At 38.0% G+C, this 27,301-nt stretch overlaps 1 protein-coding gene across 1 annotated transcript; it reads left to right on the forward strand.

The window, feature by feature from the left end:
• Nucleotides 1–335: 335 nt before the first annotated feature.
• Nucleotides 336–23,124, forward strand: triqk (triple QxxK/R motif containing). Its single transcript, XM_017420682.3, has 4 exons — nucleotides 336–514; nucleotides 3,591–3,665; nucleotides 11,935–12,020; nucleotides 21,278–23,124. Exons 2-4 carry the CDS (start codon nucleotides 3,605–3,607, stop codon nucleotides 21,383–21,385), a joined length of 255 nt encoding a protein of 84 aa, XP_017276171.1. The 5' UTR covers nucleotides 336–514; nucleotides 3,591–3,604; the 3' UTR covers nucleotides 21,386–23,124.
• The last annotated feature ends 4,177 nt before the right edge of the window (nucleotides 23,125–27,301 follow it).

Genomic DNA, 27,301 nt, shown 5'->3' on the forward strand with positions numbered 1-27,301 from the left:
TAAACTACTGATTCTGAACTGGTGAAGTGAAAAAATAAACTAGCTGTCAGATTATTTTGGAGAGATCATTGATGAAAACTTACAATAATTTACATCATGGCTTTATTATCCTATAAACTCATTAGTTATGGGTTTCAAAGCCAATTTAAAAAAACTAATTTATCCTACTTTAATATTGCAGTCTGTACTACAGGTCCTGGATCAGCGTTGCAATGCAGGAGTTAAGGATCACGTGCTCCTCTTCCAGCGTTTCGGCTCGTCCCACTCGGCTTCATGCTATTGGTCAGCTTTATCAAACCCCGTCGCTGATTGGACGAAGCGGCTGTCTGTCTTCCAAACCAGGAATTGTTTGAGGAAGAAGTGGTGTGTTGGCATTCTGAAACAATTTGGCTCAAAGTGCATCAAAATAAACAATTTCTCCGTTCTTCTTGCGCTCATACGGCAGCCACGTTATCCGGAATGCAGAAGTCCCTCCGCTGAGGTACACGGTTTCTATTCGATAAACAGGAACAGTGTAAGTATATTCGTTGAATGAAAAACAAAAAAGAAAAACAAAACCTGCCTGTAGCCAGCTACTAGTGATGGCCAGATGAAGCTTTCCAGACAACTGTGTTTAAAATATGGTTAATTTTTCGAGTCTTCAAATGCTCAGCAGCTTCCCCTGTTGATACAATGAGACTAATAATGAAAAATATTATATTATATATATTATATTCAAAATTCTTACATTTATACAATGTTTTATTTGTTTTAAATTAGTTTTATACGGTTTTGAAACAACACAACACACACATATATATATATATATATATATATATATATATATATATATATATATATATATAAACAGGATGTGTCTTCCTTTGTTTTTTTCTTCTCTTTAGTTCTTGGAAATTCTTGTGTCTTGCGAGAGCTTTTAGCCCATCAGTGATCCATTCAGGCAAAGTAAGCATTCATGGAAGTACAGCTTCAGATGGCAGAAAGTCTAACTGATTTAGTTCTATCAAATTCATAAATGAGGGCAGATTTATAAAGAAACTTTAGGGGCTTTACTAATAAAACAATAGGTCATCAGGGAGATCTGTAGCTTTGCCTAACGTTCGGCTGTTGTCCTTTTGGATCTGTCAGTTTTATTTTAGTTTTGTTTATATACTGTATGTTGAATCAGTGTAAAGTCTGTCCAGTGAGAGAGATTGCTGACTGTTCAGCTTTGGAGATGACCTCTGTAGGTCACATTAGCGATGCTGTTTTTAGATATGTGTAGCTTAATGTTTAATAAACCAAACTGATATTGATCTTAATGTAGACAAACATGGTTTTGTTCATGTTTCTGAATAATGTGTATAATTCTGATTTATTCTGCGCTGCAGTGTTTCGGAACTTGGAAGCTAGAAGTCATGTTGGCAGTGTTTTTAGGTGCAGAAATAATTTCATCAACATTGTTGTATTGTTCCCCTCAAATTGTTGTTTTTGACTTCACTTTCTTTTAATGTGGTTTAAGACTTGATCAACTTAAAAGGGTAGCTTTACAATGAAAGCAGACAGTGTTTGGCTATTTAAAATTAATTTAATAGCTGATCAACAAACAGCTCAAAATGGCCTTTTTTTGTATAGTTTTTGCTCTGATAGAAACCTAAAAACAATAGTTTTCTATGAGGAAACACATGCGATAAGATCAAGTAAAATGTAAAAAGCAAAATTGGCCACTAACAACTAAAAGGGGAAATCATCTCTAAGTTATCTGTACGGCACATTTGTAAGTGCTGAGATGGAGCCTTGGCTTTCTGATGAGCAACTCCTAACTAAAGGCCTTACTCAAAAAGATTCACACTTTTCTGCTACACCTAGTTTAAAACCCAGGTATGCTGAGATTCGTTGAAGGTTCTGACATGAATGTATGCTTAGGGATTTGTCATCAAGGGTTGCACTGCAAAAATGAAGATTTATTTAGCATTCAGCAGCATAACACCCAGCACTGCTTGTAGGTAATTCTTTCATTCAGCACACTGCACCGTTTTGCCTGATGCAAACACAAAGCACATTATAGCATCTGTGGAAATTTCAAAGTACAAGTGGACTGCATGTGATGATGGAGCCTGTTGTTTTTAGTCAATTTAGACATAATATTGTGATGTTGCCATGCAATATAACGGAGCTCGGCGAGCCTACTGTGTCATACTGTAAACATTTGAACAATTTTCTCTGTTTCTTTTTCTCTTATTCTCTCGCTTCCCTTAATTTGCTGACTCTGGTTCCCAACTGGTGGAGAACAATAGCCGCGCATATGTCCTCCTTCTCCGCTGGCACTAACGGTGTTTGAAATGGAGCTGGAAACAATGTTTTTAGTGTAAGGTAAAATTCAGGTGGCAGCAGCGGTCTCCCTAGAGAAGGTATCAGTCAGCACCAGCAGCCAGCCACGCTCCTTGAACATGCTAATTCGGTCTCTCTCTTCTATTCCCCAGCTGCTCCTCCAGACTTTCCACTGCTCTTGTTCCTCTTGGATACAGATAGATGCTTTTTCCTATTCACCTCGCTGTTCCCCCCATGTGCTCACCTGCATACAGATTTTTCTTTCTGTCAAAAAAAAAGGAATTGGTTAATATTAGGGCATGGTAGGTTTTGATGATTAATTCTCAAAACATGAGTGGGTGCAAAGGTTTTTCTTTATTTCGATATCAAACCTTTCAGCTGGACTACAATCCAGGCATTTCAACAAAACATATGATAAGACAAGTAATCCCCCCAACTTTTATTTTCATTTTAAACTAGCAATATATGCTTGAGTGTATATCAGTGAGACACAGTGAGATGCTACTATTAGAAGAGAGTGAGAATAACTAAACTCCCAGTGAATTTAAAGCTGACAGCCTAAACATTACTGTAAAAAGTTATACTTGATGGCCACAATATAATAATAACAATTTAAAACATCTCACACTCATCTCACTGAGTATATTTTAGATATCACCACCCCTAATGTGTGGTGCCAAAGTCTGTCAGGTTTTTAGAAAAAAGAACTCACAGATACATAAATTTCTTGAATGGATGTAAGAAACAAACACTCAGTTTTAGCTCTTTGTCAAGGAAAGTTTACCAGAAGAGCAGTAAAATCTTTATAAAACAGGGCTGGAGGTCTTTATTCTTTACACAAATGTAGTCACAAGCAGGAAACAACTTTTTCTTCTCTTCATATTTTACCTTTGAGCTGTCAGAGTAATCAAAGTGAGCTCACGGTGTGAAGGGAAACGACATTATACTAAATGAGACTGATAGGAAGCTCACACTGCGAATGTAACACACATGGAAGGTGGTGAGAATTAATTTAATTATGTGCACCAGATGTATGTGAAAGATAAACCATCTGGCTGATCAAAACTGACTATTCTTCTCTATATATGATTGTGCAATTACTTGAGTCTTTTTCTGCAGATTTCACAAGTTATCTCTCACCGCAGCGATAGGAACGGAGCTTAATTTGGATTTGATGAAACTAAAAGCTCAGGTGTAACGCAGACATGCAGGTGTAAAAAGAAAAAAGAAAAACTTTTACTCAGATAACTGTTTTTCTTTTCCTTTTCATTTCCTATCAGGCGGTGAACGGAGAATGGGCAGGAAGGATGCCAGTGCGGCCAAATTACCAGTTGATCAATACAGAAAGCAGATTGGTGAGTTTTCTGTCACGCTGAGTGTTGATGGATTGTTTTGTTGTGCATCAACAACTTTTTTTTTTTCAGATTCATACCATAATGAATGATTGGAAAGTCATCGAAAGAATTTATAGTTTTTCTTTTTGTGGCAACATGAGTGTTGCACAATATAAAGCTGAATCAAAAGCACACTAACTTTATTAACTGATAATTAAAACAGTAAATTCTGTAAATGGATTCACGATGCTCTTTTAACTGTTGAGGCTTCTCTCCTTTTTGTTGTGTAACTCCATTTCAGCCAAACCCATAACTCACAGCTTTATGTGGGCATTTTGACCACAACACATTAATCATAGAAACAAGCCAATATTACACACAATAAATCACATTCAGCTTCATGCAAGACCGTTGTCAGTTTTGGCTTTGGAGAAATAAGTGTCATCTTTTGCAGAGCTTTGGAAACCTTTACATTTTGCATTAATATTACTGAAATAAAATGAGTTGCTTGATGCATTTAAACCAAAGAGATGAATAGACAGAAGCTCTGATGCGTGACAGTGTGTACCATTCTTAAAAGACTGCCTCTTTGATATGTTGTCTGTTGCTGTTATATTAAAACTAAATGCCATTTTAATCCTGTTGTATTTAGCTCCCCTGTGTTTTCCTTTACATCACAACGATCTAACCAAAGCAAATGCAAGCATTCCTGTTGTGATTTCATTTCTCTTGTTTTGTTGTTGTTAGTTCCTCCTTTCTGTTGTGAATCAAAACCTAATGGTTGCTGCAGGCAAAGCTGGATAATTGTGAGCAGCTTTGTGTGACACAAACAAGCCTTTTAGGCTTTTTAAAGATTTTACTTCAGATCCCAGGAGTTGCATCTTGTTTACATAAAATACAACTAAATTGTCCTATTAGGAACAACAGCTGTCCAGTTCCTGATACAAGGGCATTGTTTAACCCAGTTATTTGAAAGACTGTCAGTGAAGATCCCACTGTTGGTTTTGATCAGCGGCCGTCATCAGGGGCGTGAATTTATAAGCGTAAATAATGAGAAGGAGAAAATGACAGTGCAGACAATTGACGTGCTTGCTTTAAAAATAACAAGATATTTTAGATTAATGAGAATTTTGACATCTCATTGTAACTCTGAGAAACAGTGGATTATTCAGTGTTTGACAAGTAGTAATGTTTATAAAGCAGCAGCACTTTTTTTTTTATTCGTATAAGTCAAGTTTTCTGACAGTTCTGAAAAATTATACGAAATGATACGAAACTGCAGGATCAGATCAGTCAGAGTTAGAATAATATGAAGATGGAGAGTTTTAAAAATGTGGATGACAAAAAAGAAACCAGAGAGCACATTGGGCTGGAACTTTGATAATTTATTGATAATTTCAAACGTTTCATTCTGTCGAGTCAAAATGATACTTGCACAGACAATTCAGATTTCATATATACTCAGATTATTAGAAAGAAACTATATAAATTGCATGTTTCTGTTGTATACATGTAAATATTTTATGCATGCATAACATGCCCCAAGAAAGAACAATAAATAAAACAAAACACATATATGCTTTTTTCGTTTTACATTCTTTTGTCTAACTTGCAAAAGTTCTTTAAAACTCCATAACAAGTTCTAAAGATGCAGAATCAAAAATGGCATTTCCTGTCAAGCAGTTATAGACAAGTTCTTTAGAATATTTATTTCATATTCTTAAGCACCAATAAAGGGCTAGATTATACTTTTACAGAAGCCACATGTTTTCTGGAAACAGCTTACAGTTACGTCATTGTGTCATTGATTGCATCATTCTCAGACTTTCCTCACATTGGCCTGTTGGCCCCTGGTGGATCACATCCTCAGGTTAGTTTCTTAGTTCCTGCTTTTACTTCTGCATTAAAACCGTACACGGTGGCTTGAATGTTTCTCAAGCTGATATTTTCTGCTTTTTTCTGCATTTTTCAAATAGTCCTTCAGCTCTGCTCATGTTTTATATTATTTCCTCTTGGAAAAAGGAAAGAATGACATTGTTAGCTTGACTGCAATATTTGTTTCTTCTGAAACATGTGACAGCCTGGTGAGAAATCTTTTCCTTTTTACTGCACGAGGCTCCAATATTTTTTTCATATTGAGGCAGGAGAATAGGACAATTTAGCCTGCCGATATCCCTTAAACGTTGGCGATTATGGCAGGTTCAACAAATGAGACTCGGGTATAACGTAACAATACCAGCTCTAACAGTCCCTGCAGAAAGTCGTTTTTTTTTTTTCTTCTTCATTTATTGCTTTCTTTTTCTTGCACATCTCATCAATTTGAAAATATGTAACACACATTTTTTTTTCTTTTCTAAAAGCTTGAATATCAGTCAATCTTAGTAAACCACTGTTTAACACCAATGGTGGAAAACCTGAGAGCGGCAGAGACGGCGGAGAAAAAATGTAATCCTTCAAGATAGCACAGGCCGCATATAGTAATTTGAAATAGTAAAAAAGTGGCTTATTCATTTAGCTGCAAGTCCAGGGTGGTTGTTGAGCTGTACCATCATCTCTGTTGGAGTGCTTTTGTCATGTCGGATGGTCGTCAAAAGGCCACTGTTGACACTTTCCTCTTAAATACCGTTATTAAGCCTGTTATAATTGGCTGCCCTCAAGAGAGGTTGGGTTGTAGTTTTCATGGAAGTGTTCACTCTGTTCAAGTAATAATTGCTGCTGTCTGTTAAAAACAGGAAGGAAATTGTCTACAAAGATAGATGCCTGAAATTTCAAATCCAGAAAATGAAGCTGGTAGGTTTTACCTTTTTGAAGGTCTCATATCATGCTGTTAAATAAATCAGCTTTTTCTAAGTAAAATGTTTTACTCCTACCGGGAGCAAGGCTATAACTTTGTGTGTTTCTTTTTGTTTGTATAGCATGCTTATTTTATGGAGTTCTGCTTAAAGAAACACATAAACTGAATATGTTGACTGCTCATCTCCTGCACAAATAAATGTCTTGTATGTGTTTGGCATCACTCCTCCAGTTACACCGCCCTTTCTTCATCCTGGCAGATGCTAGCAATTCGTACCATGTGGTTCCTGACTATTTGACTGCCATCCCAGAAAGACACAAAGGCAAAAGCAAAGCGGGAGAGTCTGTCAGACATGCTGTCAGTGTGTATCCCAAATTATCCCAGGGCTCTGAGAGTGTACTGGACTGTGGGCTGTCTGTCCACATCACCCCGTCACTCTGTATTCGGTGCATGTGTTAGACAACAAAACCCCACAGACAGAAATGTACACTCACACACAGAATCCCTCAAGTACGTCAGAGTTTGTCTTCCCATACCCACCTACCTGTTTGTTTTTGTTTTTGCCTTTCTTACAATTGTGTGTAAAAGCCTTGTTTGAAAATTCATTACCCAACTTCAGTTGAAAGTTAGCATTTCAGAAATGATAGTTGTTTTCTTTGAGCTATTCTGGCTTTGGGTCACGCTTGTTTGATCACAGAGAGGCAGTAGCCTTGCATTGCTAGATACACGCACAAATGCAAATTGGTCAAAAACCTTTCAATTCAGTTTTTTTTAAATCCAGGGAGTGTTATCAGTGGGCACAGACCAATATTTTTCTCGCTGTAATTGGATAAACCTTCAACCAGTCACAGAAAATGAGCGAGCCATCTTATGCAAAGTGCTCCAACAGTCCAACTCTGTGTAGTCCTATAGTTATCTAATTTACTTATCATTCAAACTGTGATATTCTTAGATGTCTGCTTCTATTCTGTTTTCAATTAAATGGGACCAATTTATATGATATGCAAGTCACAAACCCCTCATCTTTCCCTTGAGTGCTCAATCATAGGTGATTAATTTTAGCTAATACCCCCTACCTGTCTCATTATGCTAAGCACAGGAATGGATCAAGATAAAAATTAATTTCTCAATGCTCTCATCAGACATCATTTAAATGCAATGGCAAACAACCAAGGAAAAGAAAATCCATAAAACACAAAGTAGATTGGAGAACAAAACCACTTCTGCCTCCTTGAATTCAATGGCAGGTACACTCTTACCCTGTTTCAGACAAGTACTTGTTTTAGGCTGGTGCTTGAGACAGTTTACAGCAGCTTTAAAAACCTTCTAAGAATCTATTTCATGTCTCTTTTAATGTCTCTTCCAATGTATTTTTTTCCTCTTTAGTCTTTTCAGAATTATCATAGAGAACAGCAGAACGAGAATAATTGTTTTTCTTTTTTTTGTTGACAGATATCAGTGTTACCCTCATTTTCCAAACAAACCCGATGTGTTGATACACTAATATAGTTTAGGTTTAATATAGTCAAACCTTGTTGTAAACAGTTGATGTTTCTGAATGCTCTGTAATGTAGTCCAGTATTAAGCTGTGTGGTTCAAAGGTGCTGGTAATATGATGTGTGCTATTTGTACTCAGGGGTTGGAATTTCCAAGGTCCAAGTGGGAAAAAAAATCAGCTGGAAGTCAGAAGTCAGGTTTCCAACTCAAAAGGTCAGAAATCTGACCTCCGAATCCAAATTGGTTCCCTTGTGTATGAAAATCTGTGGTAGCGTGTTGCTACAGAGGTCAAATGCATAGAATCCATACAAATTTATATTTTTAACAGCTTGTAATGCTAGTTAGCCTATTTTCTGAAACAACAGATCCAATTGTTTTTCCAGCTTGTAACTGGAACCCATTTTAGTTGCATGTGTCATCATTACCCGATCCAAGTCATAATCATTAATTCAACATCGTAAACAAATGGAATGCAGCATTAATAAATACCACTGAAAACAGTATTTATCCACGCGGTTTCAAGCAGGATTATTGATTGTTGGCAGGTTCTAGACAGTGTTTGAAAAGAAGCTTTGAAACACTGTTCATAGATGTAGCTACAGTGGCAGCTGGTTTATGCAACACATTGGGTAGCGTTCACAAGCACCTATTGGAAAGAAAAGCGTTGGTGCTCCTGTAGCACCAGTACTCCTGGCCTGGAGCCAGAACGTTGGCGCTGTGGAAACAGAAAAATCGGCTTGGAATCAGCAGGGTTGGATGAGATAGCGACTTGTAGTGCAACACAGGTAGATAATTGGTGGAAGAAAGTTTCTGCTGCTCTGGTGGAGCAGGGGAATAGCAATGACAAATAGGAGTGCTCATAAGCCGAATGCAATTTCATCAGAACTGTGTGTGTACGTACCGTCTCCATACCCAAATAACAAAAGAAAGTCCGCTCATTGCTTTGAGTTTAGCATTTTAACACAATAACAAAACAATACTTAACGCAACCTGATGTAATTTTCTAGTATTTATTCTTCAACTAGCCACAGACTTTGTGTAATTATTCCTATTTAGTCCCAGTTGAGGATTGATTCTTACCAGATGATTACAAATATTCTAGACTGTGGTGGAGTTTAGTATTAAATTTTTTGTAACTTCGCTTGCAAATACTTCATTTTTTCCAAAATATTTTTCGACTCAGCGACTGAGTTTATCTGCAACTAAGAAAAATGGAATTTAATGGAGTGTTCACAGTTCCCAAAGCTGTGGATGAATGTGCTTTTTTATGATCAGGTGTTTACACTTGAAACATGTAAAATATGGATATTAATATATTTCTTTAACTTCTCGCTGTGTTTCTGAGTTTCTGTTTTTAAATCTTTTATCTATTGCTGTTTTTTAAATAACTAATTTAGCGTCATGTATTATTTGCCGTCCGATAATCTTTGCGCCACATTGTGTAAAACTGTGAACAACCTAAGGTGCACTCCAGTCAAATTTCCCTGCCTTCACTTTCTGACAAGTGGAGGAAACATCCAGTACCCCACCCTAATGAATTCCCACTAGCTAGCTGTCTGCTCCTGGCAACATGCTCCCCATTTCTATTAGCCCTTCACAGAGTCAGTGGGAGGTGAAGGAGGAGCTGGAGAATGGAGGGAGAAAGAGAGAGGAAATAGGAACTAAATTTGAGGTTTCAAAAAAGGAAACAGGGAGGTGGATGGTTTTTCAAAAAGGAAGCGTGTCATAAGTCTGAGCACTTGCTTAACTGTAAGGTTTGTATTTAATTTCCTTTTTACTGTAAAACTTTCTCTTAAAGACAAATAAAACGGCAGAACATAGCTCCTCAGAATCACACACAAACATCTATCTTTGCACCTCTATTCTGAAAAGCTTTTTTCTTTTTTTCCCTCCACTCATTAATTCCAGATGTGACCCCTTTATGTTTTTTTCTCCTTTTGTCTTTTCTGCAAATTTAAATTAGCCTTAAGTGGCTCAGGTGAAAAACTGCAGACGTGTGTATTGTATGTCTTATTACTTATGGCACTGATACACTCTACCGCTTTATTCTACTCGACGCAATTTTTCCTGGCTTCATTTTCCACATAAGACAGTAGCCGTACAACATGGTGTTAAAAGCTGTTTACCATCACAGCTTTTGTGTAGCTACAGAGACACAAATACACAACTTACCTGAGTGGGGGTTCATTAGCTTGCATTGCACTGATTTAGCACACATTCTAAGTGGTTTACAAATGCAGTGCAATTATCATACCACTGAATGAGTTTACAAAAGCCCCTTTGGCACAGTAAAGTATGATCATCTTTGAGCTGTGATCAGAGTGCAATAAAACTTAACTTCAGTGTTTTTGATGGCTCTCTCTGACCCACGACCGGTCTGCATTGGTTCCATCTAACTGGATCATGCCACATTGACTAGCTTGGAACTTCAATTAATGAAGAAAGAAAAGCATTATTTGCTATTTGTTACATAAAACTACCTACAATAGAAATCCTGAAGCTATCAAGTTGTATCACACTAAAATGTACCCTGTAATAGGAAAATGGTTTTAACGGTTTTAGAGAATTTGCACAATATGTTTGTTTTTTTGGAGTTTGTGTGCAAGTTTATATTACACCTTGATGTGTATGACTTGTGTGATCTAACTTAATATCGTATTTGAAAGATGTTAAGACTTTTTATGCTTTTAAAATCTTTTGAAAATCCTTTTAGTTGCAACCAATTATGAGTAGCCCTGATGTCATATTTTGCTAAAAGGCCCAGGTCTCTGACTACAGTGAGACGAAAATGTCTTAATGTCGGCCTCCGTTTGAAATGTTTCACAGTGGGATTGAAACCAAAAGTGAAGAGAGATCTGAACATGTACAACAAGGTAAAGAAGGTCTGAGAGGCGAGAAGATGGGAGTGGAATAAAGTTTGTGATCTGCATATCAATATATACATATCAATATTAAACCCTGAATTTAAGTTTTGCAATAAACTCTTCAAGTCTTTTCAATTTGTCTGTCTTTTAGGAATAGAAATGTCACAAAGGTTGAAGAACCCGAACAACCTCTCTTTCACAAACACACTCACACTGCTCAGCAAGCTGTTACCTTTCACCCTATTGTTAGCAAAGTTCCTTTCCCTGCAGTGTGTTGTTTCTAATTAGAGCCAGACAGCCGGCTCTGCCTCATGTTAAGCACGCTCGCGCTCGCTTTGCCAGGTGGCAAGTTTGCCCACAAGTATCACTCTGGAGAATTGATCCCATGGGAAGTCGAGTAAGCTGCACAGGTGAGCTGTGTGCAGCTCAGGCCAGAAAAGATTTATTGCATTTCACAGACTGTGACTTATGGCCAAATGTGATTGTAGAAATTCAGAAATTATAGTGTTACACTTCTTATTCCTCCATTGACTCGGTTTGTTTACCAGCGACGCTAAGCACGTCACTGCCACTGTGGCTTTGCATTTGTATCAAATAAAAATAAAAAGAAAACAGTTAGCCTTTTTGGCACAAATGTGCTTTTACTTTTTTTTTTTTTTTAAATGAAAGCACCTCTCAAATAAACTATATTAAAAAGCTAGAGACAGCAGGTGCTTTATTTAGAAGACTGACACATGAAAAACTGACTAAACTTTCACTCTTAAATTGACTAAAGTCTTGAGTAAAGACTATTATTGATTCATATTTATTTAATGAAAAGGGTAGGTTTTCCATTGAATTTGCCTAAGTTTAAAATGAAGTATATTTTGTGCATTTATTATTTACCCAACCGTATAAGGTAAGACATTCTCACCACCAGTTTTTTATGGTGGGAAGGCTTAAAGAAAACTATGATTGTATTCATACAGATAGAGAAAACCATGACAATAAATATCAGTCTAAATCATCCAGTAGGGGAGCCAGCCGTGGTCAGAAAACAGAAACGGTCCTATCTGTGTGTTCAGATGAGCCGAACTTTCACTGCTTAGATTTTTGTTCATCAGTTGTTTTTCTCACACTTATTTCATTATTACAGGTAAGCAGGACTACAAAAAGACAAAGTCCGTCCTGAAGGCAACGCGACTGAAAGCTGAAGCGAAGAAGAATTCCTCTGGATTGAGGGTGAGAAGTCTGCACTCAGGACTGCTTCAGTCTGTCCGACTTGGCCCATCTGGGATTCCGCTTGTCTGTCTGCCAACCCTTTTTTTTCTTGTTTCTCCATTTGTCAGTCTAACTGCATGTTTCAGAGGATCTCTTACTCTCATTTTTAATATCCCAGACACTTAGCAGGGCTACTTTGGGAACTAACTGTAGGTCTTTGGGGACTGAAATGATTTACAGCAGATTTACCTATAATTACGTGAGGTGGCCCCAGACCCTCGGAAGCATTGAAAGCTGTGGAAGAAATTATGATGTCCTGCACGGGAAGAAAAATACAGTAGTGCATTGTGTCTGCAGAAAAGAATGCGTGACTTTGTTTTAATTGTAAAGAAGAGATGGAAACGATGAAAGATAGGGGGAGAGAGTGAAACTATAATATAGGAAAGAAGAGAAGAAGCACAAAAGCCATGAATTGCACTTAGTTTGAAATAAAAGAGAGGTGAGGGTGTTTCTACGGTGTTGTTTTGTCACACTGCGCTGATTAGAAGCTGTTCTGCAGGCAAAGATGGATGACTTTACGTTTATCATTCCAGCAGCAAACAGCTGTTAATGCTTTTAGCTTTCTAACTAAACAAAGAAAAGGTTTCTCCAAATTAAGCTTTTGCCAGTGAAACAATGTGCGTCTGCTCCCATACGTTTTAAAATCCTGTTTGAAATTGCAGATACAATCAGGTCCTCTGTGGTTATTTGTTTTTTAGTAAAGGTAATTTACAAGAAAGTATAATTAGCATGAGTTCAGTGTTATTCTTTTTGTGTGTGTGTGTGTGTGTTTTTGCATATTTGTTTTCTTTCAAGTCAATAAAAAGTTGTTCTGCTTACAGTACATAAACGCCCCAAAGGCTTCCCTCCTCTCATTAAGCCTCAGCGGCCACAAAGTGCGCAGAAAATGAGCAAATCGCAGCGATGATTAAACACCGGGTGAAATGGTCAGGTTTTAAAATATGCATCTCTTAGACACGCAAGGCCTCATTAAACACGTCTTTAATCCAATTAGATTAGTCCATATCTTGAAATATTGATACTGGTCATGAATAATTTATGTTTTTCATGCCCAAGACGAGGGGAATTTTCACAGGGGCGGATTAAAATACCTCTGGGATGAGGATATTAAACTGACTTGGACCTCTTGGCCTAGAGTTTGATTGAAATTCAGCCCAAATGTAATGGATATTTGGTCATGGTTGCTTTCCCATCAAGTCCTTTTTTAGCATGATATAAAGTTGAAAAAGTACATCCCCCCCCCCCCCTTAACACAACTCTGTGATGATTTTAGAAAGCATCTCTGTGCTTTTAAACTTTTGGCTGACAGCCTCGTTTTCCCTTTGGTTTTCACAAGTCAAGTTCGGATGTAGGTGTGTGTTGCCGTACGCGTAAAGCTCCTCTCCTCTCTTCTCCTTGCGTCATCCCTGGTTGAAATGCAGATGGCGTCTCAGAACGGCCAGCAGACATGCAGGCACAGAGAATCTGGCAGCTGCCAGGGCAGGCTGTCTCGGGGCGGTCCTAGTAACAGGACAGTCTGGATAAGTTGGCAGAGAAAAGGCAGGAGACACTATGAAAGAAAAAGCAACAGCGTGGGGAACTTCTGTTCTCCACAATTATCAGTTATAAAAATTCACCAAAAAAAAAAAAAAAGGAAGAAAAATCGTATAGATAGTGATGCTCCAGTTGCTAATCCATACAGAGTCCCGGTGTCTTTTACAGAAGTAAGATCTTGTTGCTCAAATAAAAGTCTGCAGCTCTGTCAAACTGTGGGTAGTATTAGGTCATGACAGCAGAGAGGAAGAAACTGGCAGGAAGTACTGTCTGCAGTCTCTTCTCAGATCGCCTGGAGAAGGAGCAGAACCTTCAAAGCAGCTCCAGCACTTTCTCTTGCAGCACAGGAAACAAGCCTCCTGCCTGGTCTAATTGGCACACTAGCCTTCTGTTCACTTCTGCTCGGTTTTCCCTCAGTCTTATTTAGCTGCCGAGCCTGGAAAGTTAGGGTGTGTGTGTGGCGGGGGGGTGGTTGGGTGGATTGCTCATAGATTTGGCAGAGGATGGAGTGTACAGATGATGACTCTGGGTATGTTCCATCTGTCATTTGTGAATGTGGGACTTTATTTCTTTATTTTTTGTCTTTATTTGTTAAAGACAGAAGGAGTAAACAGGAGGAAGAGTTGAGCTGTGAGATGCTGCGAGGGTTCTGTCACCAAGGAGCTTACCGTGGACGCAGCTCCGTGTCAGAATTCAGTTCAATGTGGTTCCTTGTTTTTTATAGTATTCAGGTTAGGGGTGTGCAAATTAGGAAAAACTCATAATGACAATTAGTTTAGTCAGTATTATAATCACGGTAATTTAAAACAATTATTCACTGAGCTTGTTGTATCACTGCACATAAAGAAAAGTGAATTTCCTTGAACCTAACATGTTCTTTGATACCTTCCTGCTTTTCTTAAAATCACTGACAAAATACTTTTTCAAATGTAAAATAATAAACACAATAAAAAAAAACGCAATTCAGTTCAACTCTACAAAATTGTTTTGCCAATTTCAAATATTAGGATTAATTTATATGTATCATTCAGATTCAGTGTTAATAAGGTCTTTATTTAAAAAAAATAAAACAAACAAAAAAAAACCACCACTGTAAACCATGAGGGATACTTTGCTAAAAACCTGGATAAAAGTTAAGCCGCAGCATCTGCTCACTAGTTTATCTGCCACCTTTTTATTTATTTATTTATTTTTTCTTTTTTTGAAAATTCAACTCTTCCAGGATTTTGAGATCTCCTTCTTCATTTGAGTGCACTCCATTTCCAAAACATGCTTGTAATGTTGATGCTGCCAACAGATGCCTTTTGAAATGCAGCTAAATATTGAACTTTAAATGCCATCATGCCAAAAAAAGGAGAGGGGGGGGGGGCAAGAATGGAGCAAAATAAGATGGAAAGTATGATGGATATATTTAATTTTTATCAACTATCTTGCTATGTTTATACGTACTAATGTGAACAATTAATAAAATGCATTGCTCACAGATTTCATCATTTTAATCAGACTGTTATATATGTAACAGTTGTGAGAGTGCTATTTAATTTATATTTTATTCATAACTTTCTACAGAATTCAGTAATGTTATTTAAAAAAAAAAAAGATTAAGTATCTCTCACCAGGCAGGAAAAGAACAAAAAAAAAACTTCTACAGGTAAGAAAAGTCACTGAAAGAAAACTCGAGTGTTGTAAAGATTAGATGGGCATCATGACTGCAGCCCAGATGCAGCGACAGTCTCTTGCAGCTTCTGTGTGTCCACATTCAACCACAAACACATAGGTGCATACAGATTGATGTACACATGCCCACACACACACTCGCAAACAAACCCAGGAGGAGAATGAAAATCAGACCAGATGAGGGGACATCTGCTGAGATGTGGCTCGTTGCCAGGGCGACGGGGACCGGGCTCCCAGCATGCCGAGTTTGTTGCAGCTGCCGAGAGCAACATGATGAAGATGATGATGTGCTTGGGCCCCCATCCAGAGGTCTCCATCAAAATGTGGGCAAGAGAGGCTGCGCGCTCGTGTCTGAGGGTGTGTGTATTTGTGCGCGCGCAAGCACATGAATGTGTTTGCGAGATAAGGCGAGAGTCAACACAGTGGGCTACTCTCCTCGAAAACAATGATCTCAATCAAGTGCAGGTGCTTTCTGCAACTCGAGTGTTTGCAGCAAAACCCCTCCAGCTTGTTTTCATAGACAAGTTACTGTAACCAGCTGTTCTCGTAAAGAAGTGGGGGGGAAGGGAACCTGAACTGCAGCGTTGCACCTCCTTTTGTTTCATCAGATTCAGGGAAATTCTCCTCCTTTGTCTGGAGCAAAACATTTTCCTTGCGATGCCGTCGACAAAACTGCGAAAAACCTCTCTTTGTTATATTTTCAAAGCTGCCAGAAAACACAAGAAAACAAGCGGAAAACAATCAAGCCTCTGTGATTTGATAACGGGTTCTCTTTTCTCCGAGGCCCAGGCGAAATAGAAAAGTAAATCAAGCGGCGGAAGCCTGGCGGTTAATATATGAAACTAGAGTGCATGAAATTTAAAAGTTTTCCAATTAAGCCGGGACTCTAAGCTGTTTGGAGGCTGCTGGGTGGAGATAAATGTGGGCCGAGGCTAATGAAGACCAATGCTGCTGATGACTAGACGCTACAACATGTACACAGATAGCTGTGTGGATGCTGACGCCTTTTAATTGTCACCCCCAACCCCCATCGTCTGAGTCGGAGAGGAATTATTATTATTATTAGCCCCCCACCACCCCTCATTTGTGCTAATCCTTATCTCTTGGATGTTTTTTTTCTTTCCCTCTTTCATTTTCACTCGTTTTCCTCTTTGCAGTTTTGCCGAGGGGTTGAATTTTATATTCTGCCTGTTGTGTGCTTGTTTCACTTCAACATTATTGAACCTATGATTAAGTCAAAATGTCATTTTTAAATTATTTATTTATAAATTTCCTGTGTTGTCTGTTTCATCTTGACTCATGTATCCCCTCCTTATCTACTAATTTTGTGTGTGTATAGCTGGAGTAGCTGGATGATTAAATTCTAAATATCTGGAGCGATTTGAGTCACCTTATGACTGTAACTTTTTCTGGATTGTATTCCTATGTTCAAACCAAATATTTCTTTTTGAATAACCTTCAATCAGACTGTACTCTGCACTCTCTTAAAGCCCTCCAAGCTCTCTAGTGTTGATTAGAAAGTTTGCAGCTAATGAGTTCTCTTGATAAAGAATTACTGGCATTGTTCAATACTCTGAGTGCCCCTAATGAAACTCCAGCTGATGAAGATTGTAATCGTGTGAGCACCACATTATGAACAAGTGCTCCAAATTCCCATTTTCAACTTGAATACCACTTTGTTGGAAAGCCTCAATTTGTTTGACAATTAACCAATAGAAAATCTTTTATAAAATAGGCCATTTTTTTGTTGAAGAAAGTTTTAGTGTGAAATGAGAGAAGTTCAGGTGGAGTTTAGTTCTTTGGTCATTCAAAGCCTGGCCCCTAAAATTTGATACAGAAAGGTGTTGGTTCTATTTATTTTCTTTGTTTAGACCTTTTACTGAGTGAGGACATTTCAACTCATGAGATTTAAAATCTGATTTTTCCAGTGAGTCCTTGCCAAGACAAACAGCAACTCAAATCAGAACTAAATTAAAACATACAAAAATGTTACACACCATATGAAACAGACAAAAAATAAAATTATAAAGGGTTTAAACTCTATACTTAATAAGCCATTGCAGCAGTCATTTTAGACAGTAATAGTGCTGATCAGTCCAGATGTTGGCATATCTACAGTTTTTGATGTTTAATTCAGGAGGTGATGGAAGCCCATTCAGATTCAGGTGGTTTTAGAACTGATTCTAAGAGTAAAGGAGTGGAAGGATGGGGGCGGGGGACAGCATATTTAAATGCCATCTTCCCAAACTCCGAACGAGTTCTTGGTACAGTCCGTACAGTCATATGTTGGCCAAGAATAGCTTTTGCAAATGAGAATATGTCAGTGTTTTAATCTACTGAAGACAAAGCAAGCCATCCAATATGAGAATACAAAGTACAACAATGATTATGAGTTTTAAAGTTTTGTTATGAATCTTAAAGCTCCATGGTAGATTTTATGAAGAGCATATAAACACAATGTGAGGGCATGGATAAAAATGACATCTTTTTTAATCCATCAGATACAAGCTGTATTTGAGTCAATCTCTGCCCCTAAAAGAGTTGCAACAAATGAAAGAAACAACGATTATGATTTAGAGTTTAAGAACAGCACACGTGTTGGTTTTATTATTCAAAAATTAGTTGGAATTGCATAAAATGAGCTCAACATTGATTAAAAAAAAATAGTTGAAGCTTCTAAAGAGATCCTATAAGGTGTGGATGCAACATGGTATATCACGGTATCGCAGCATAAAAATAAAAATTACAATTTAAAACTTTTCAATCAAGATTGTTGGTATATAAAATAATCAAGAGTGGCTCCAGGACGGATCCCTGAGGAACACATTTGGCTACACTGAGGCTAAAAGTTAGGGCTGCAGAATAATTAGCAAATTTTATTACCACAATATCAGTGAGCACAATATCAATATCACAAAGGACTGCAATAAATGATGAGTCATTATATTTCTAGTGCATTCATGCTCTAGTCAATCCAGCAGACTTTTCACTGGCTTTGAAAGCCACACCTGGTTTAGATGATGATGATGACAGAAGAAAAAGTGAGGAGTCAGGAAAATTTGGATTTATTGCAGGTTCATCACAATATTAAACAATAATATCACAATATGTTAAAAAGCCAAGTTATTTTGCAAAGTGAAAATTTACAGACAATTTAAAAATGCTTCCCACGCATACTGTCAGCTAGAGGCATAGAAGTTTGTTCATTTTAAGATGAACTGAATGCAGAAATAGACCATAACTGAGAGTTTGTAACCCACAAAGAAATCTAGTCTTTTGTTAATTGTTGACTTTTTTAAGTTACATTGATCCAGTAAGTTTACAGTTACCACTTGATAAGTTCAGCTTCTGTAAAGTGGAAGAATAATAAATAGTTTCACATGGCTCTTGTTTTGCTGAATCGTGGGTGGAATGTTATGCTAACGTTACTGTGACATGTTGGCCGATATGGTGGAGGAAGGCAGAAATCTGCAGCGACAGTGCAAAAACACATGGTGTGTTTTTAAAGCAAACATCTGGACACAATTTAGATTTTATGAACTTACCAGAAAGCACAGAGCGAATAAAAAACACGTGGCGTGTAAACTCTACAACGAGTTTGAAGAACCGTGTTAGCTGGTCGCCCTGACCGAACCCAGGTCACTTAGAAAAGCTCGGCCGGGAATCGTGAAAGCACGGTCGAACCTGCCCTCAAACTCTGAACGAGCAACGGGAGTCGTTAGTTCCACCACCTGTTGAAGGTCTCAGAGCAGCAGTATCAGCTCCCATCTTAAAATCTTCTGTGGGAAACTTAAACTCGTCTTTAGCCAAACTATAGCTGAGTTTAATGAATCCGTCTGTGGAGTTTGTGAGAAGCTATTATGTGATTTGAGGTCTGGTTTTTATGGTGACAGATTAGTTTGTAATTTATGTGCACCTCAGTCAGACTGATACTTCCTTTAGAATCCACCTGGAAACTCAAAAAGGGCTGAATTAAGAGTTCTGCATAAATCACTAACATTAACATCAGAATCTAAAGAGTTATTCCCTTTTTCTGGGTATCTGTTCATTAATACAAAAGTCAGGAACATCCCTGCCTGCAGGTAAATCATTTTGATTTAATTAGGTTTTATTATACAAATGTTTTTGTTTTCTTGTAATTGCAAGATGATTATGGTGTGAAAACAAGAAGTTTTTGTTTTACACTCTGTTTTGTAGTTCTGTATTTCTGTCATGACACTTCAGGGTGATTTTGGCTCGGATCAGTTGTTCTCATTACTGCTTATTTCTGATAAACATGAAACCCTTTTATTTAATAGATATCGAGACAGAAATCTTTATTTTAAGGTATTAATATAATTAGACTGCCATTTTCTACTTCCTATATTAGTCCAAATTTTACAAACCTTAAATACATAATGCTATTTTTTTTTTTTTTTTGTAGAAAGAACATCTGTAAGCATTTTTTTTTTGCTGTAATGGAATTATTATCTACAGCCTTTCTGCTATTTATAAAAGATGTATTCTGTATTTATCATCGCTGCCACCTTTTTTTTAACGTTCTTTTCAACATATGATGGTTTCCTGCAGAGAATCCCTGGAAGCAGCTGAGTGTTCGTGTCATTAATGCGCAGATGGATGCATCAGAAACAGAACTCCCACCGAGTTGGCTTGTTTTACTTTAAAGAGTCCGAAAGCAGTTTCCCCACAAACATGGCTCCATTTGAAAACACATCTGTTTTGCTGTTTTGGCCCTCCATCGGCCCTCAGCTTCTGTTTTCTGCTGGAGGGGGTGGAAAAACCCCCCACTAGAGACGGCTTTTGAAATGATGATTGGAAAATAAAAATTTCAAAACATGAGGTTAGAGGTGATATTTGGATTTGATTAAAAAGAAGCAAATTTATAGCAAAAGAATTGTTTGACTGTAGAAATGATTAACATGCAAATATATTTAGCATAACTGGTTTTCAAGCTGTTTAATGAAGGTCAAGCAAGCTCAACAACACTGAAATAAAGACGAAAATATATTCTTGTTAACTGCCCAAATATACTGTAATTTGAGATTAATCTGAGAAGCTGTCAGAGTTGCTTAAAAAAAGAAAAAAATCTCAAGTTCTTGCACTGAAGTTTAAAATTTGCAGAGAAGCGCGCATAAAAATACTTATCACAAACTGAAGTAAATGTTGACTGAAAGTCTGACACAAAATTTAGTTTGTCGGCAATCATGTGGAAAATGAGTATAAATGAGTATGAATAAATTATGTGCATATAAACAGATCATTTGCTGTGATCAGGCACAATCAGAATACAAATTTCAAACATGTTTGCAATTTTTCCTCCCTATTCTTCCTTCTTACTGTAGAGAGAACTAATAGTGCCTTATTGTTATGTCAATATTTAATATAATATGGATAACCTGCTTGAAATATAATACATTTTTTGTTGGAAGCAGTCAAAGCTACCTATTAAAAGTGCAGTCAAGGGTAAAAATCTCTGAGCACTTATCTCTCTTTGGGTCTTGTTTGGAGACGGAGGCGCTAAATAAAACATTTCAGCTGTCACTTTCTGCAATTTAAAACACCAAAAGTTGCGAGCTCAATTAGTGTTACACCTTCTCTGTGTGTGTTATATTCTGATCCTCTCTGTTCGGAGTGTGAATGTTTATACATGTGAAGCTCTGGGAAACTCTTGGCCGTATTTACAGAGAGAATAACTTCCAGCTCTACATTCTAAACTAAGATCCTACAAACTGTGAGGATTGAGCCGGATGGGACTGACTAGATCCGCCTTCTCCAAAACAAACGGCCACTAATATTTAATATTTGGTGATTGACCTTGCAAAAAATTGATTTGTTTAAACAAATTAATCTGTTCTGTCATTAAGACAAAATTTTATATGTTTCGAAATAGATTGTTTCAAACATGTTAAGAGAAGTGGGAAGACAAACTAAGACCAGACACATTGTAATCTGTAAAGGGACACTGTATCAGCTTAACCTCCCATCTTCTTTTTGTTATTATTTTTCAGGATGCCTTCCTGGTCGTCGCAGCCATTCTGCTCTTTGTGCTCTGTGTTTACGCCTTCTTCTACCTTAACCTGAGCACCGAGCTCAACCTCGATGTGGACATGGATTAAGAAGTACTGGAGGGTGGACTAAAGAACTTTGGGTTTCTGTTTTATGCGTACGTACAAGAAGAACACAGTAAACTACAATCACAAAGCTAATGTGACCTAAATGAAAATCTAAACAGCTGTGGATGAAACTTTTGGGACTAGCCAACTCAGTCATCCTTCTTCTTCTACACTTCTTATGCAACACGATGACAGAAGCTTCTTTGAGCTTGTGTTTTCTGTCTTATTATTCTTTAAAAAACGTTTTTGTTGCCATCATTATCTCTGATCAGTTTAAACAATAAGTAAAAATTTCAGTTAATGACTTCTTTTGTATGAAAACCCTTTTCCTCAAGCTAGAAGAGCAAAGTATAAAAACACAAAGATTCTGAATTCTGCTTCACAATTTGTATTCAGAAAAGAAGAAGAGCCTCCTTTGAGCAGTAATGCTAACTACAGTAGAGACTGAGCTTCCTTAATGGTATTCTGCATGGTCACGTCCCTTTTTTTGTTTTCCCCCATTAATAGAAAAATGTAAATTTGCCGCTGCAGCTCCCGTCACATTCAGGCAAACACTTTACTCACATTCCAGTGCACAACCCGCCGCCTCGCGAATATCTCCAGATCACAAAGTGTGAGATTAGAATCCACAAAGCCCCGGTGCTGATTGAACATGTGTGCAGAATACAGAACGAACGAAGTTGTGCACATGCATGGAGGCAGACATGCTCAGGATAATCGTTGTAAATATGATCAGGTTCTTACATTTGGATTGAAATTATGGAGATGAATGATGACTCACTCGAGGTGAGCCGATGGGTGTCTTTTTTTGTTTTTATTACACGGAACGTGTGTTTGTTATTCCAATTTGTCCAGACTGCTGTCTTCCAAATGAATATATGATGTCTGCATTAAAAAACGACTATGAAGGTTTTCAGCATTTTTTACTCTGCTGCTTCACTTTTGTGCTGCTGTCCTGCGAGGTGCAACAGCTGACCTTCAATAAGCTGTTTAAGCCTGAGTGTTTCAACTCTGGTTTATTATGTTACAAAAAAATTGTCTTTTTTTTCCTGCTGCACTTAAAAGCTGTTATCTGCTAGAAAATAATTTTAATTGACATTTTTTTACAAAGTTCATTAAGGGCAATAACAAATACACGAGGCCTTGAGATTTCGTTCATTCCTAGGTTTTTTTTTCTTTTCTTTTTATAAAAAAAAAGGTTTTAAATCTGTGCCTGATTGTGTTCTGTTGCAGATATGCTTCCTGAAATGTGAGACTTATTTTCAAGCTTTCAGCTTTTGCCTTTTCTCCTCTTTTTCTCCCATAACCTCCCGACCTCTTGTAAAAGACTACATGTCAAAGAAACCATTATGATTAGCATGCACCCGTACCCTCACCCGGCGGCTTTTATCTCGGTCTGGTACATCCAGACCCTCCTCCAACCCTGAGTCATTCCCATGTGGAACAATAGTAAAGCAGCTCTAATAGGCCTTCATACATGACACCTGTTATCTAAAAGGCCACCATTACCAACTACAAGAGCCTTGACATCAGAATAATGGAAGGAATCTTGCGACTTAATGTAGTGGTTCAGATCCATGTTTGACAAGAAGGGCTGCATGACGTTTTTAATATTTGTATTATGGTTTGTTCTATTACAAAATTTATTAGTTTATTTTGAGACTTTTGAATTTTGTCAGCTTTTCTATTGCTGAATGTAAAACAATACAGTGATAATGAAAAATAAAGAACTTTTGGAGTGATGTGATGGCAGCTTTAATTAAAAACTGCACGTTGGCCTCTGCTGGCATGACAAGTGTCAGCAGTACGTTTTTGTTTTTTTGGCTTTGACAGCTGAAACATTCATCTGATGACTTGACAGTCGGCACCAGCATTTGATTAGAACAAAACAAGCAAAATAATTATTGTGATTGCAGTTATTGAGCACTACAAACCACGGTTGGATTTAAGCACAGTGACAGTTCATAAAGCAGTTTAAACTTAAACATTTTGTCACTAAAATTCTTCATTTTGATCCATAGAGATTTTTATTTAACCTTTGAATGTAGTTGGATTCTTTGCAATATATCCTAAAAGTAAACAACTTTGTGTGCATTTAAGAAGAAAACACCTGGCATTGTGTCTTCTAAACTGCCCTAATTCTAAACTAATTCTATGTATGTATGTTCGGCAATAGGAATCAGAGTGATGGTTCAAATCTTTTATAAAGAGGTTCTTTAGAAAGGTTATGAACAATTAATGTCTTACCTGTTGTAGACAGCTCTTTAAGCAACTTCAGTTTGGAGTTTAGTTCTGATGGTAATAATAAGCTAATGAGGCAGTTGTTTTAAGATGGCAGCAATCCACTTTGGTTTTGGTCCTAGTTGGACTAGCCTTTACCTCGTCAGTCCTGTTTATTAAAAAACTCTATTTCTCCAAACTGAGGGTGCTCAAAAGGCTAACTACAACAGGTAAGATATTTCTTTCTCATACCCGTTCCACAGAACCCTACTTCAAGAGCTGAAATATTTCTATAAACTGTATGATTTTTGGTAAACCATTCCATTGCCTCGTTTCAGCACAAACAGGCTGTTTGTATGTCATTGAGTTGAACGACATGTTGGGAGCGATGCCGTACATGGACTCAAAACCTACATTATTAAAGGATATACGGCTTATTGTAGCACATAAATTCACAACGATGACAGGGGTACATGGGTGTGACATCATTTCAGGTCATGTGATATTTTTCTTGCAACTGTCAGTGCTCGCTCACTTGTGTTTGCTCAGGAAATTAATCAGGCAGTAGTTCTGTATGAGCAATTAGCATTACCTTAACAGCAATCCACTGGAGCTGAAGTTTTACCTACCAACCTGTGACAAATGAGCCAGACGCCCAGCACCCAAACTCTGCTCATTAGTCATGTAGGGTTTGTCACCAAGAGTAATTATGCTTTGCCTGCAACTCGCATTTGCACCATCTTACACACATACGCGGCATGTACAGATCCACACTTTCCCACTCTTAAAGCAATGGGAAATGTTCTAATACGTGCTTGGCTGTTTACTGAGACATGAATCATAATTATAAATGATGATGAACCAGACAGCACGCATTTAAAGCATGCAAGGCTTGGCTTGTATGCTATTTGTGTTTTTTATGAACAAGAATGTAATATGCCACATTTTCTGTTCGCATTATGATATTATGTGAACATAATTGAAGATGTGATTTAATTATTTTTCAGTTGGGTTTTGAAATGGCGTTTTCCTCTGGTTTAGTGCCTTTTTTGTGGAGGGTGGGTGAGTTTATAGAGATCTTTTGCAGAAGCCCTTCTTCTGTGTGTGTGTGTATTTTCAGCATTCAGCACCATGCCTGTGGCCATGCTCCAGTGAAGCGGTCAGTCTCTCTGACGGACCGGTGAGAAACGAGGAGGGTCAGTCCTTCCACAAGCTCATTTAGTCCCTATCTCTATCACACACATGCACCTGCACGTGCACAGAGTTTCTCCCCAAGACAAGGAGGACCCGCTCTCCTTCAAACGCACATTTGCGTACAAACACACACCGCTGTACTTCCATTAGGAAAATGTGGCGAGAAGACAGAACTGATGATGCATGTCAGAAAGTGCTACTGGTAGTCGCACATCTAATGCCCTCTTCCTTTCTCCTCACCACGTCACGCTTTTTCTTCCAATGTTCTCAATTTACGTATGAATATATAAAATATCTGAAATGGTAATGTACACATCTAGAGTTAGAGGATGACTAAGACAGATGAACCTCATCCGTTTATCCTTTTGTGAGGTAAACCCTTTATAATTCGTAAAGGGTTATGAATGTTGAATGATTGTGATGCCATTAAAAGCATAATAAAAGCTTGCATAGATAACAGAAATAAATGATTAAAGAATATGGAAGACTAATGTTAAGGAACACAATGGGAATATTAGAAAAGTATGGTAAAAACAAATGTAAATATTTTCATTTTAGAGATTCATTCTTGGAGATGGTGACAGGAGACAGGTCTACTTAACCTTGATACCTCTTTACTGTGCATCAGCACCGTATGTAAAAGTATGGAGGCAGATTAAGGTTAATCCATAAGTGTTATGCCTGTGAAGGTAGTCACAGAGCTGATGTGGGTGTACATAAACTGTGAGTCAGAGGGCGAAACACACCAGTCGAATAAACGATGTTGTTAGTTAGACTGGTGCTCAGTCAGTAATGCCTGTCAGTTATGTGTCGGCACACACCACTGTGAGGTGAGCTGTTCAACTTGTGTGATTTATCAAGAAAGAACAGCTGCAGCTTCACAAATTTGTCTTTTTGTACTCCGAGAGGGAGCAATTATGAGCTAAAAGCACCCGAGACACTTGTTGCACACGCAAACGAACAGTTTCGAATCAACAGTTGAGCCAAAGCCTGTTTGCATGCATACAGACTTTTGTCCCGCAATATAAATTCCAACGAGAATGCAATGTTTTACCAACTTTAATACCAAAATCAGAAATGTCAGTGCTGAGCTTGGCAGTAATACTTCCAGTGTCTAATTCTCATCCCACCTCAGTTTTCTGCGTGTCTGATATGAATGCATTAGCAGGATTGTGCTGTGCAGTGGATTAGAAACTCCCCTGTGCTTTGTGAGGTGTGTAGTAATGCCAGACTTAGTGGGTTCTTTCTGCACATCACACCCTCCTTTCACCCTCTTAATCCGTGATGCGTTGCCTAATGATGCAGGGACTGAAGAACCCAGCAGGAGATCAGAGGAAAGCAGAGAGAGTGACAGAAAAAAGTTACAAAAACTCAAAAGCAGAAGGACGTCTGAGAATGTGCTGTATGTTGAAAGAAATTTGTACTCTTGCCAACTGACACCTACACTGTTATAGAACTTGTCTATGATGAAAATGTGCAAAGGTGTTTTTTAGAAGGTGTGTGTGTGTGTTTACAAGTGCTACATCCTGAATCTGTGTGTCACGAGCGGATAGAGCAGGTGATCAACAGGTGCGCTCTCTGATACCAATCCCTCTCCATTTGCCTGTCTGTCCCTTCATGTTTGCACGTGCTGTTTGTGTTCCTTACAGAGAAACACCTGGGCTCAGCTGCACCTGGGCTTGTTGCCCAGTCCCCTAACAACACACACACACATACACTGGAAAGCAGCCAGTTCCTGTTACCGGCTGAAGGAGGAAGTAGCAGCTGACATACTATCCGTCAGTTCCCAGGAGACCCAACACCCCGAGCATCCAACTCAGACCCACTTGAGGCCGATTTACCTGGAACTAATGCCTCTTGTAGAAAACAGGAAATAATGGAAGGAGTTTTCACATTAGGTTCATAACTAAAGAAAACTTCTGATTCTTTAGGCATGCTTCTTTGACCATTTGAGTGACAACAAATGTTGCAGTGTCCATCAAGGCTTTTTAGGCATTAAGGAATATAGACTCAGAAGCACATGTTAGATTTACCCAAAACATGTTTGATTTTCCACGCAACATGATTTACTTTATTCAAAGCAAAACTTTAAGCACATTCATTGCCTTAAATATATTCTTTTTCAAACTTTAATCCCAGAAGCTAAACAAAACGCACACAAACTACTTCAAATATCTGATAAAAGTTTGACTTGTTTTCCTTCTTATCAAGACTATCAAAACCTTTGTGCCTTTTGTGTGTGTGTGGAAATGGCAAAATGAAATCCATTGAGCAAACAGAGAGAGAGAGATAGGTTGCTGTGCTTCTCAGTACGGTGTGTTTGGTCATGCATCAGTGAGCGTGGGATTACCTCAGGGAATAACATCAACACGATTTCTTTCGGATTTTTTGAACAGTTGTGGTGTTTACTGCAATAAGTAAGGCGATCTTAAGTCCCCTCTTCTCCCTCAGTGAATCACTGTTCCAGAAAGTAAGCAAGCAGTGATGTGCGCACTCAGGTAGCTC

Source organism: Kryptolebias marmoratus, linkage group LG5 (genome assembly GCF_001649575.2).
Source record: "Kryptolebias marmoratus isolate JLee-2015 linkage group LG5, ASM164957v2, whole genome shotgun sequence".
In the NCBI taxonomy this organism is placed as follows: Eukaryota; Metazoa; Chordata; class Actinopteri; order Cyprinodontiformes; family Rivulidae; genus Kryptolebias; species Kryptolebias marmoratus.

Excerpts from the sequence above, each read along its gene's own strand:
- triqk (XM_017420682.3), top strand. The coding sequence starts at position 3,605 with ATGGGCAGGAAGGATGCCAGTGCGGCCAAATTACCAGTTGATCAATAC. Across the intron at positions 3,666-11,934 it reads TCAATACAGAAAGCAGATTG|GTAAGCAGGACTACAAAAAG; the intron begins GTGAGTTTTCTG and ends TCATTATTACAG. Across the intron at positions 12,021-21,277 it reads AGAATTCCTCTGGATTGAGG|GATGCCTTCCTGGTCGTCGC; the intron begins GTGAGAAGTCTG and ends ATTATTTTTCAG.